At 34.4% G+C, this 13,333-nt stretch overlaps 1 protein-coding gene across 1 annotated transcript in view; it reads right to left on the bottom strand.

Moving 5' to 3' along the window:
- LOC146146720 (uncharacterized) overlaps positions 1–13,333 on the bottom strand; it is a 73,488-nt gene that overhangs the window by 55,844 nt on the left and 4,311 nt on the right. Inside the window, exons 4-17 of the mRNA XM_083386983.1 lie at positions 13,282–13,317; positions 12,577–12,654; positions 10,902–10,994; positions 10,086–10,249; positions 9,120–9,235; positions 8,604–8,710; positions 7,111–7,293; positions 6,717–6,892; positions 5,568–5,682; positions 5,124–5,272; positions 4,184–4,355; positions 3,591–3,719; positions 3,067–3,150; positions 2,397–2,552 (exon numbers count right to left, since the gene is read on the bottom strand). Of these exons, the coding sequence (XP_083243109.1) occupies positions 2,397–2,552; positions 3,067–3,150; positions 3,591–3,719; positions 4,184–4,355; positions 5,124–5,272; positions 5,568–5,682; positions 6,717–6,892; positions 7,111–7,293; positions 8,604–8,710; positions 9,120–9,235; positions 10,086–10,249; positions 10,902–10,994; positions 12,577–12,654; positions 13,282–13,317 (1,758 nt within the window). The remainder of the gene's footprint in view (positions 1–2,396; positions 2,553–3,066; positions 3,151–3,590; positions 3,720–4,183; positions 4,356–5,123; positions 5,273–5,567; positions 5,683–6,716; positions 6,893–7,110; positions 7,294–8,603; positions 8,711–9,119; positions 9,236–10,085; positions 10,250–10,901; positions 10,995–12,576; positions 12,655–13,281; positions 13,318–13,333) is intronic.

The following is a 13,333-nucleotide window of genomic DNA, read 5'->3' as shown; positions in this document are numbered from 1 at the left end:
TAAAAATGTTTCAACATGTATTTGCACAATGCTTTACTCAGCATGGGAAAAGAAAAGCAATCCTAGGATTTCGAGTATATTCTCACTTTCTAAGCCATAAAATGCGCCGGGCGAGAACACTCAGAAATCTGTCGACGAAGGAGCTCGTAAATTAGCCGGAGAAAAGTGGGCGTGTTTTGGGCGTAGCGCGCCGCCACTGTGTACGTAACAATTGCCGGGCAGACCTAACATTTTCGCTTGTGCAAACATGGGCGTTTCAAAAAGTCTAGGGTCGACATTTTACAGGGACTGAATGGCTGTAAAAAGGGTATTTTCGATTTTGAACGCTATATTTAGGGCTTTAAAGTAGAATATTTGTTTTGAAATTGTGTACTGTGAAAAAAAAATTCGATTTGAAACAAAAGTTCGAAACACAATTAACACATGTTTTAGCATATTCAGAAATTTTTTTAAATCCACAAGATTCGAAAAGGGTTTATTTCTAGAGACTGATGATGCCTTATTTTATGTTAAGAACTTATAAATGACTGAATTTGATTAGGAGGGAAAAGACTAAAGAATATTTACTCCAATTTGATGTAGAAGGAGATATCTTCTTGTAAGCAAATTTATCAAACACACCTTTATGAAATAAATTTGTAAGACAAATCTGTTAATTTGACAGTGTGAGCATCCAATTGGAACTAGAATTAAATATTGGGTATCTGTTTGTGATGTTTAATATGTTTATAATAGGTTGTAAAACAGCTTTTTTTGTATTAGTTAGAGCATCCCTGCTACGTTAGTAGTCTGTCCCTCAACCTTTTCAACCTTAATCACTTAACAATGAAAGAGAGCAAAATAACGCCGCGTCATTTCGCCATATCGTATGTTAGGGCGACCACAACAAAACCGGGTTCTATCGCAAACTGAAGTTCGTCAGTTTTTCCCACCAGAGAGCGGCGAGGTTTGCGCTACTACAGTTGACAGTGCGGGCGCTGACAAATGGTCGAGTGGCACGTTTGTGGTTTAACGATTTGCCGGCTTCGAGGTGTTTTCAAGTGGAGAGGAACGTACTTGACTAGGGGTCACAAAAATGTTTTCAGTAAAAACTGAAAAACTGTCAGACCTCACTACTTGGCCGGATATATTTTTTTTTGTGGAATTTTAGTTTTTCGTTTTGGAAATTTTGTTGTTGTTGTTGTTTTTGTCTTTACTTGATTATCGTTAAAAGAAACAAGTGTAAGTAAATATTTACAAAAAACTCTAGTAAGCTTTGAAAAATTGTTCAGTTTCAAATTTCGTGAAAAATGGTTTGGATTTGCCCTGACAACATTTTATCCGTATTTTATATTCAATAGGGAAATGCGCGAATTGACATTTTGCTTTAATTAGGTTTTGTTTAAAGCGAAAAATTGAATTAAACAAAAACGCCAGTGGCAGATTTCAGATTAAAGGTTGTTTTAATGTGGATAAGAAAGAATAAAACCTACGACCACCACAAAATATTACACTTGTGTTAATTTTGCTAAACTCCACATAATACCTAAAATGACGTTGCGTACCCCGGCTTCCATTAAACTAAAGCCCATTTGATGTTTGTGCGTCTTTAGAATCGCACTTAATCAGCAGAAAAGGGTTTAAACTTGACTTGAACTTTCCGGATTGTTGGTTTTTGGTTCACCGCCAGCTTAAAAGTGCTAGTGATATTTGCCGAACTATGCCATTCCACCGAATCGGGAGTTTAAAATTTGAATTTTAAAGAAAATTTGTAGGTTTTTGAAGGCATAAAACTGGATTGCTCGTCGTTTTTTGAATATATTTAGAAAACAAAACAGTATGATTTTTTTCCGTCGACACATTTAAGCTAAAACACGGTGTATAGATGTGTATGTGACATCAATAATAAACCAAAATATAGGCAGACGTGGGCAAACCGCGGTTCTTTGTCCTGTATTTTGTGGCTCTTCTAGGTAAAAAAATGTAAGCTATTCTAGGTAAAAATGAGCAAAATCTAAAAAAATGTAGGAGAGGTGTAAACCATATTTAAACGTATTTCTTTTATTAACGTATTTTATTGTGACAGCAGTGTCCTACTTAATAGAAACCTCATTAAACTATTAAAAAAATATTGTTAATTTCGCGTCAGTGGAACAGTAATCGACAAGCAGAAACCTGCTGCCAATGGTTTTGGATTCCATAAATTTACGCCCTTTTATATTTTCATTAAACTATAGTTCACTGGCTTTAAACAACACAGTCTTTTAAAAAATGCCTAATATTTGTTATTTGTTCCATGTTTTAAAGATTCTGTTGTCCTCTACAGTCTAAACAAACCCACTCTCACGTGGTTGCACCAAAAAAAGGTTAAAAAAAGAGGAAATGATCCTACCATGCACGTATAGGACATATCTTACCATGTATTGTTGATCGAGGTCGTTGGGCTTGCAGTTTGCTACATCCTGCCCCACAATCATGTCTTCCTTCTCATGTAGAAACACAAGTTGTATGGTTGCCTCACGCACAAAGTCAAGAAGCTCGCTGAAGTAAGCGCTCTGCAGGGAACGATCGTTCTGTGGAACAAATAATAGTTATTCGAGGATTTTGATGAGGGGAAGAGAAATAATTTTTCGGCTAATGCTGAGCGGGGATAGCAATTGTTCTGTGGAAAAAAGAATAGTTATTTGGAGGATTTTGATGGGGGGGACTAATGCTACCTTGCCGAGTATCTATTTCTTTCGTTTTTTAAGTTGTGCATAGCGTTGTAAAAAACGTGGCTAAGGAAAAGTAAGCATAATAATAATGGTCACTATGTTTTTGTGATACTTGTGGAGTGGGACATTTGCAAGTTGTATGTGTGGCGTTATTTTTAAAAAAAAATGGCGTTGGTCATTTCGACGTTTAAGCTAGGACTGAAAAATAAATTCGATATATTTAAAAACTTTTTTCAAACTTATCTTTGGTTAAGTCTGCAGGTTAAAAGAAAGGTCTAATTTTTTTTCTAATAATTTTGTAAATCGACTTACTGCAATATAAAGCTATTCTAAAAGAGTCAAAACAACAAGAATCTCACGAGCGACAAATTACCTGTAATTGTTGATACTTGTTATCCAGGGTGTCAAGTAATGCACAGTATGCAGTTTGGTCTTCTGGTTCATCGTTGAATTTACACTAAACAAGATAAAATCGTTTTAACTCAAGAAGAAATGGTAAAAAATGTCGTTTAATTACCAATATTTTTTTAATAAACGTAATTCGTCGAAAACTTACAAAAAACAAAATATTCGGCACAGTAACAACATAATTATATTAGGTGAAGTGAAAGGTTATTTACCTATGCTTGAAAATTAGTAAAATAAGTAAGTTTGACTCAAGAGCATAATTGAAGAGTTAAGTATCAACGGAAACGATCAGAAAAAAATCTATTTAAAGATGTGGAACTCCAATTTAAAGTGAAACGCATTTAATGTAAATCGGTTCTTTTGAACAGTGAAAGAGAGTAACGTTTAAAAAAATAGCATGTACTTTTTTTGTAAAATAAACATTATTGGCTGTTCGCTTACACCTCGAAATAACAAAAAAACACTTATTTTTTTTCAATTTAACTTTACCTTGTCCTTGTGGCATTGTTCAACTGGGGCTTGTGTGGCGTCCACCGCCTGTGACAGATCAGAAAAGTCCTTGATCTGACCTTGAACGCCCGGCTCGTCGTTGCCCCACACGTGGTGGTCAACTTGGTTCTGTGACGTCACAAAAAGTTCGATTGTTAGCCCTTTTTGAAAAATGATTATCTAGTCCTAGTAACAAAGTATTTAGAAAGATCCCTTTTAACCTTATATTAGCCTAAGAAAAGTGTGGAATAATTTTATACATAAAACCTATTTTTTAATTATATTTAGCGAAGCTTTATTCACATAAATACAGATAATTAGTCCTTAAAATCGTATAGCCACAGGGTTTGTTTGTATATTTAGCATTTGAACGGAATTATTCCTTACGAATAGTATATAGTATGATGTAAAACAAACTGCAACCTTATCAAAAATTATGTGACTGAAGAAAATATTTGGTAAACGAAGGCTGAAACGCGTAATCTAAAACCCTATTTATCAATTCGTAAAATAGCCTAATGAACTCTAAGATTTGGCTTATGGCAATTATTTAATTTGGGTGTTTAATGTGTTAGTGAACACGTGACACCAACCTGTAGTTCGTCGACTCGCTTTATGCAATCACTCAGGCGTGAATATTCGGCGGTCTCCTCCAGTTTAGTCTTGAGCCGCTTTACCGCCTCCAAGCGGTTGCATTCGGCGTTCTGTAGCGCCAGGTTGAACTCGGTGCGAGCCGAAATCCACCTCTCGTGAAGCACGAATACACTGGGGTGGAAAATAGGGGGTTAGGGGGTTGTTTTCGGTAAGTAAAATAAAGGTGGAAAATGACACGATTTTTTTTTATAATTTTCTGACGTTTTTCTTTTGAAAGTAAAATAAAGGTTGAAAATTGCATAAAGGTGAAAAGTTATATCTTTAGATAAATTTACCTTTTAAAGTCGAATTGCAGTGTTAGATCACAAATTATGACAAGAGCTTCTATATTAATGTGGCATCAGATCGGCACCGATACCAGCCAAATATCGGACGACTACCGATACTACCACTTGGTATCGGGTATCGGCTCCGATCCGATATTATCGGACATCCCTAAAAGGTGGTCACAAATAAAGATGGACAAAACTAAGCCACAAATCAAACTATTTTTACGGAAAAAAGGGTTAAACCCCCAAATCTAGGTAATTTTATGCACTTATATTTACAAAATAGGCAAATTAGTTTTAACAGGGGGCCGCATAAGAGACGAAAAATGTCTGGGCGAACCGGATCAAAAAGGGAACTTAAAATATACACATAATATAACTGTGATTAATATGTAAAGATAGCTATTAAAATTTTAGTTTTGGCAAGCTAGTAAGAGTATGAGAATAAGTGAGGATGTCTTGCATGTATAATTCATTCAAAAAAATATTCAAAAACTACGAAAAAAATCGTGAAAAGGCATATTTCTATTAAAAAAGCTTTATTAAGTGTAAGCTGTTATAGACGTTAATAGTGGACGGAGAAACGAGCTGAAAAATGCCCCGTTCTTACGTTTTGTACATTTCCTCGGCCTGGTAGTAATTTGCGTCCTTCACTTTCTGTACATCGCTGAACGCTTCCTTAATATCGGCCTCGCATGAATCAAGTAGAACTCTCACGCTATCTGCGTCACTACTGACGTCATCACTACTGTTCGAGATCTGGAAAAAAAATTTCAAACATTATTCCGGGGTTAAGTTTTAAAAAAAGACGGGCAAGCATATCGCAAAGAATAAAATTATTTATTAATTTTTACAAACGGGGAAATAGGGGAAATTTTTTGAATATTGACAGCGGGGAAATTAAAGAATTCGAATAAAAGAAATATTTTCAAAAATATTTGCCAAAAAAATGTTTAATAGAAATGCATTTTGCTAAAACAATACCAGATTACTTTTCGTCAATAAGGCGCAAGAGGTTACAAAAATTGTAAATCTGTCATATTTTATATTTAACTAAAATATCGAATTTCGTTACCTTTTCGATCAAATTGTCTGCGTTGTCCAGTTTCTTGTGGCACTCAGAGGTGCTTCTGTTTATTTTCATGCAAATCTCGTGCAGGCCTTTCAACCTGAAAACGCACAAAAATAACATGGTTTGACAATATAGTTTTATTTTATTATTAATATATAACATTTTCAGAATTTTTTTATAAAATTTACTGTGCTGCAGTAAGAAAGCGCGTTTTTTAACTCGAAAGTTATTAAGCTTTGCGTTTAGTGTAAGTAGTATTGGTAACACTACAACATTTTTTGTATAAATTATATAAACAGGCTCCACATCACATCGTTGTACCTGTTAGGCTAAAAAAATCGTTATGGATGGTGACAAAATATTTATAATTTTTCTAGTTGCGATGAAATAAGCTTGTATGAGGAGGTTGTAGTAAACCGTAGTAAGAATATTAAAGACCATACATCCGTAGGTTGCATTTTGTGAAGGTTTAGGATAAATCTTAAGATGGCGACTGAAAGTTGTAGTTAGACGTAGTAAAATTTTTAAGCCCAGACAGAAATAGGTTTTTTTTTAACGTTTCGAATATCTCTTTATTCATTTTCAACACCTCTTCAGATTTATTCAAAACGTTGGCAAAATGCTTCCTGCTTCTGTATGACGAAGATTAAACTAAGTACAGAACTCGGTAAACCGAAAATCAGCTTGTTTAGATCTTATATTATGATAAATATATTTCGCTATTAAAAGCATCATAAGTATCTTATTCAAATAGAGTTTATTCAAATAGAATAAGATACTTATGATGCTTTTTATAGCGAAATATATTTATCATAATATAAGATCTAAACAAGCTGATTTTCGGTTTACTAAGTTCTGTACTTAGTTTAATCTTTATCATTGATGTGCAATCAGAATCGTTTGTTTTCAACATTCGGATTCAGGCAGATTCTGTTATTCGAAAGAAAATTCTGATTACTTCTGTATGAGATCTTTTCTACACTTAACATACAACCTCCACTATTCTACACCTAACATACAACCTCCAGCAATTATGTTAAGATTTATTCGAAACGTTAAGAAGTATACCTACTTCAGTATCGGCTTTGACATTCTCACTATATTAACCTGTAAATACAAAACCCGTTGTACCTGTTGTAAACGTTGACAAGGTACTCGTCCCTGTCGCTGATCGATTCGACCAGATCCTGCCAGAGGTTAAGCACCTTTTGGGGCTCGGACCCCTCGGGAGCGCGGTACTTTCCCTTCGATTCGAGACTGAGTTGCTCAACCGACAGATATTTCGGGATCAGGGATTTGACGTCGACCTAAAATGAAAAGACGAGTATGAGATGGTTAGGGGTGAATTTGATTTAGGTTTGCAGGACACGAAATAGCTAAACTGTCGCTTCTGATTAACACAGTGGTTCTTAAACTTTTTTTAACCTAAAAAAAAGTTTTTGCTTCTTGTGGACCAGGGTCGGCGTGGAATTTTTAAAGATGATAAAAGAAGTACTTTTTTTTGTTCGATAAACTTTTTTGTTACCTCTTTCGGTGGAAGATCGTCGTTCTCGAATCGCTTAAGTTCGTCGAGAAGATCCTGGGCCTCCGATGGAGTCTCCAAGGAGTCGATGTCATCTCTCCTCCTCATAATGATCGTCTGACTGTGGATCCAGTCGGTGAGGGTGGTGGTGAGAAGACGGTACTCCTCCCACGTGAAAGTCCAGTCCTGGAGGAAAAAAAGATGTCGCCTTAACTAGATTTCAAGATTACACTTTTGTGCATCTCAGCAAACATTAAAAACGAGCATAAATAAAAATACAATGACAACTCCTTACGGTCATCGAGCTGCCCATCAAAATGAATACATTTAGTGGCAATGTTAAAAGATAGGAAATAAAAAGATATAGTTAAAATGTGTAGAGAAATCAGGTGGCACTGTATAAAGACAAATTGTATTTGATTTCTCGACAAGCTTTCGATCTTATCGCCTTTTACTTGCGCCTGTGCTTTTACGTGCATTTTAATTGTTTTCATTTATACTTTGACCTGATGAAGCACGGTTGTGCGAAAGCTTGTCGAGAATCAAATACAATTTGTCTTTATACAGTGCCACCTGATTCCTCTATTTAGAATTAGGACAAATACGGCCATATACAAAGATTAAAATGTGTAGATATTATACACATTTTAACCGATAATAGGTCAAATGACTTCAATTAAATGATTCGAAAAGTTCATACAATAGTACCTCCTGGAGGAAACAAAGCTGACTATTAGTATAAACCAGGGGTTCTTAAAATTTTTTTGGCTTCGCATTGACTACGATAGGCAAAAAAATTCAAAAAAATGAGGTCATAACTTGACATCACAATACTAATAGCCTTCATTAATCTGCTCACTTAGGTACAAAATGTGAAAGTGAAGTGGAGTCTTAATATCCCGTTTTATTTTTAATTAAACTTAATTTTATTTTTAATTGATTACTTCTTCACTATAGACTAATATTTCAATAAGGCCTTTAATGGACCCCCTAAAACTAGTTCACGGACCCCCAAGGGGTCAAGGAACCCCAGTTGAAGAACCCCTGGTATAAACCCAGGTGTTGTTTTTACGAAAGATTAGGCCCTGGTCTGAGTTAAGTCGTATATATTTCAAGAATGAACCTTTTTTTGTCAATCTTTGCAAACATTAAAAAACTTTTCTTAAGTAAAAGTCCATTAGATTTGAGTTTGCTTAAATTATTAAGGTAATGACTTGCGTTTTACCTAATTGTGTTAACCCAGTTGGCATTTAAGTTATTCGTAGAAAACGTTAACCGTGAGGAAACTTAAGTGGCTGTTTTTTTTAAACATATTTAGTACTACGGTAATGTACCCTAGGTCACTGACCTCGGTCCAGCAGGGGCTACCCTAGGTCACTGGCCTCGGTCCAGCAGGGGTTACCCTGGGTCACTGACCTCGGTCCAGCAGGGGTTACCCTAGGTCACTGACTTCGGTCCAACAGGGGTTACCCTAGGTCACTGACCAACGAACTTACGTTTTCAGATACTTTGATGGGGAATTCTGGCACGCAAGGGAACGTATCGTACAAGGACGATATGTAAGTGATGATGGAACGTTCGTCCGGTCTATCAACGTCCACATCTGGATAAATATACCACCCGTAAACATATATACACACTTGTACATTGTACAATACCTACTCTTTACAACACACACTTATATATTCTTTTATACACACTTATATATTTCCGTTTTTTAAGGAGTATAAAATTTGGGAATCTAGTTTATAGGTTTCCTGAAAAGCAAATCGCACTTGATATTATGTGCAAGCATATTTCAGGTCTTATTTTTTTACCCGACACTCTAATACACTTCTTGTAATACACTTTATTTTAAAAACTATATATAGTTTTCAACCGGTGGAATAATATGTCTAGTAAACAGTGTTAACCAATTTGTCAGTCTTTTAACTTTCAATGATTTGACCTGCTGTTTGAAACCAACAGGAACGAAAAAAAGATAGTAATCGTCTTTTTTACTTGAAACGTACCATCTGCGTCCAATAGCCGCGTTACTCCAAATTCCTTTTCAGCCAAGTGGAAGGCTTGTTCCAAGTTGGTTTTGTTGTCGTTGGCCATCACTTGGTCCATGTCGAGAACGTCGGGCCTGTTTAGAAAGAAAGGTGAACAAAGAGCGTTGAATAAATGTAAATTTCATTGTCAGTTGAAGAAATAAACGTTACTTCGCTGAAACTTTTTGTACTTCGAGGTATCAGGTGGCACTATATAAAGACAAATTGTACTGAATTTTCGACAAGCCTTCGCACTACCGTGCTTCATCAGGTTAAAGAATCACGAAGCACGGTTTCGCAAAAGTTTGTCGAGATTTCAATACAATTTGTCTTTATATAGTGCCACCTGATTCCTCTATTTAGAATCAGACAAATACAGCCATTTTAAGAAGATTTATGTACCTACTATTTGATCGGGATTACTCTAAAATAATGACTCAATGCAAGATGCACACACAATACACATACGTGTGAATTACAACAACTGTATCTAGCCCTTCTAAAGTTGTTGTTTGATCACATATCCTTAATTGATCGACTGATCCGGTCTTTTGAAGACTTACGGGTTAGGAATATCTATCTTTCGAATTCTTATGAGAATAAATTGCGATTTAAACCAAATTGATCGCGAAATAATTAAATATTCTAGTTCGAAATATAGTTGATTTCTATCATTTAAGAATTCGGCAACTCTAATTCTAATCTAAATCGGAAAGGCTAAAACGCTCAAATTTTAATTCTAATCAAATTTTAAAAAAGCTAAAACAAGTCTAGTCACCATTGCGGCCGAAATTATGTTGATTTCTTGTCTTTTATTTTGTTATTTAATAATTAATTTATCCACTTTTAACCGTATACCTGCACAGTGTACAACTGCACATGTATTTTGCTGATATTGCGATCAGGAAGCGGCTGAGTACGCCTGACACAAGTCAATTCACTCACTTATTTCTGTGCAAAATGACGTTGAGTGCCTTGCCGTCCTTCCACGATGTTGTGAAGTTGGTGACCTCGACCCCGTCGTACCCATCCACGTTCCGTTTGGCCCAAATAAGCAGCGCCTGTTTAGCGGTCACGTCCTCCCACCCTTCGACCGATATGTCCTCAATCTGAATCAAAAAAGCGGGAACATTCACGCTGGTTGCTTGTTTAAGACATTTTTAGAGATGTGGTAAGAATATCAAAGCCCATGCAGAAGTCTACAGGTAGCATTTTGAACGTTTCGAAGAAATCTTAAGATAATGGCGTAAGGTTGTAGTTAGACGTAGAATAAGTATCAAAGCCCATACAGAAATAGGAAGCATTTTGAACGACTCAAAAATCTCGCTGGTAGTTTTTTAAGATTATTTAGAGACGTGGTGTAATATTTTGAGCTTTTTAAATAATTCATTATTCATTTACATTTTACAATCCTGCGTAGTTATTTATCGCGTTACTTAACAGAGTCGTGGAAACGATTTAAAACGCAATTGGGTCACATGTCATGTAAATCATATGTCATTGTGCAGATTCCAGCAACTCGATTATAAGAATTACAAAAAAAAAACGTTTGCACTTTCATGGACGATTACATGAGAATTTGCTTTAATTTTCACAAGTTCTCGCAAACAATTTGCCCAGTTTAAAAATATTGCATTATATATTTATATGTACTAATAAATTTCGAAAGAAATGTCTGTTAATAGCATGGCTATAAAAAAAAAACTCTGAATGTGGAAATCAGACAACAACAAAGCATATTCCAAAATCCAAATAGCATACCTGGAAGTGCAGAATGATGGTCCAAATAAGACCCAGGGTAAGTTTCGGGTTTCCGTCTGTGATGTCATCACTACGTATGTTTACAAGTCGAAGCTGGAAACAATGGGTCATTGTTAGAGTTCATAACAACAATAGCACGTGTTAATTGCAACAATAATACAAGAAAGGAGGCATGTTGTGCCTAGAAACTAAAACACTAGTTCTTAAACTGCAGTCTGGGAAACCAGGGGAGTCCAAAGAGAAATTTTTAAAGGGGTCACACAACATTTTGTTTGATTTATGATATGATGAATTATATTGACACAGGGTTCATTTTTAAAGTATTTTTTAACCCTAAAGAAACAATTTATACTATGTGGACCATGGTTGGCACGATTTCTTTTAGATGATGTCATAAATTGACAATTATAAAACAAGTAAACTTAAGAAACCTGCTGTTTTTGATCCAATAACTGTGAAATTGAATAGAAAACTACATACAAAAGAAGGTGAAATAGCCTATTTTCAATCAATGCATGGTATTTCTTTTTTCAAAAAAACAGTGTATGTGAAGTCTAATTACTTATTACTAAGTTATTTGCATATGTGATGCATTTGTGCTGCGCAATGTATATCTTTTTTCTAGCCATGAATAAAATCTATATAATACAAACTTAGAAATTAGAAGGTAATTAATTTGTTGACACTGTTTTTAAGAAATGTTATGCTCTTTGAATAAAAATAATTTAGTGAAATTTCTGTTTATCAAACAAAGACAACAATTTTTTTTTTAAAACATAACAAAAGTATTGTTATTGCTACCAGCATTATTACATTCAACACAACTGTGCAGTTTGAACTGCGGTTCTCATGTTGTTTGTTTTGGATTTGGAATAAGATTGAATTATATAAACCTTAAATACCAGATGCTTTCGTAATATGATAGATTGTGATATTGATACACATTGTTGAAAATCAGTATCAAATTATACTTTGTTGTTGAAAATAACAGAGGATTGAGTACGTGGAAAAGAATGTGTAACAAAAACAGACTTGAGGAGAAATTTAAACAAGTGGTTTGAGAAAAGCAAACCAATTCGGCCTAACTTGCACTATTATCTACTAAAGGTAAAATATATCATAGAAATACTTTAAAAAAATAATGAAGAACAGAACATTCATAGCATAATACAGCTACTTTTTTTTTTAATAAAATCTTAGTGATTTAATGCTAAAATTTGGGTAACGTAAAGCTTAAACCCAATATAAACACAGCCATAATGTTGTTGTTTCTTTTTGGCAAAAATTTTGCAATATTCAAAAAAGTCAAAAGTGTAAAAAAACTTATAGCTCAGGCAACAATTGGACCGTTGCTCTAAATATTATTTAATACTGTAAAACTTTTCAGAAAACCTTAACATTTGGAATAGTTTTCCCCACAACAACTCATCTGGTTTTGGGTCTATCAGCATACATCACAAAAACAACAACTGGTTTGCCAAGCAAATTAAATCCTAAATATGGATTTAAACAATCTGATGTAAACTAACTAAATCCCATCACTACAAGAAGTAAACAGCATATAGATAAAAAGTGAAAAAAAAACATAACCGTGAAAAGAAAACAAATAAATATAAAGAAGAAAAAACATATTGACATAAAAAAATCCTATTTAACATAAATGACATACACGTACCTTTCTTTGTCGTAGAAAATCGAGAGCAATTTGAACATTATGTAGACGGTGGAAGCGCATGCGACCCTTCTCTCGCGGCTGAAAATAAAGTTTATTTATTTAAATATTTATTGCTTTAGCGAGTGTTACTGATGCATTATAATGATAATGATTTTTAAATGTATATATATTTTTAAGCTATATTAAACATAAATTTTACCAATATACAAATATTTTTGCATGTTTACTCAGGCAAAAAATGTTAGACATTTTAAGATGTAATTTTCTGAACAAAATGCATGTTTTTCACTTGTAAAATTGTTCTTCCAGCAAAATTTTATTGAGGTACCAATATTGGCCTGAAAAAGATTGCTTAAATAGATGGTCGAAACTTTGGTCCTTTAATAAAATTTTGGCGGAAGAACAATTTTACAAGAGAAGCAATGCCTGGCAGCAACTGTATATTCAAGTTTTGGGTCGCAATTAAAATAGATACATTAAAGCAAAATGTTTTGATTCATAACCAGTCTATCGTTTTCAAAAAATCTACCTTTAAAATATTTATTAAAATGATCTAATAAAATCTCAGAACTTATCAGTATCATATCGTTTTCGTTTTTTTGTAACTTTTAGCACACAGACACAGCACTAAAATTTCACATTGGAAAAAAAGAGAAAGTTTGCAAAAGTATACAGAAAGTATGCAAGAAGCAAAGAGGATCTTACCAGTCTCATGTGCGTCATGTAATTCTCTTCCCGAGGCTTTAAAGAGAAAAAG

This window comes from Ascidiella aspersa, chromosome 4 (genome assembly GCF_963924565.1).
Source record: "Ascidiella aspersa chromosome 4, kaAscAspe10.2, whole genome shotgun sequence".
NCBI classification, from domain to species: domain Eukaryota; kingdom Metazoa; phylum Chordata; class Ascidiacea; order Phlebobranchia; family Ascidiidae; genus Ascidiella; species Ascidiella aspersa.
This window is presented reverse-complemented; position numbering and strand designations above follow the sequence as displayed.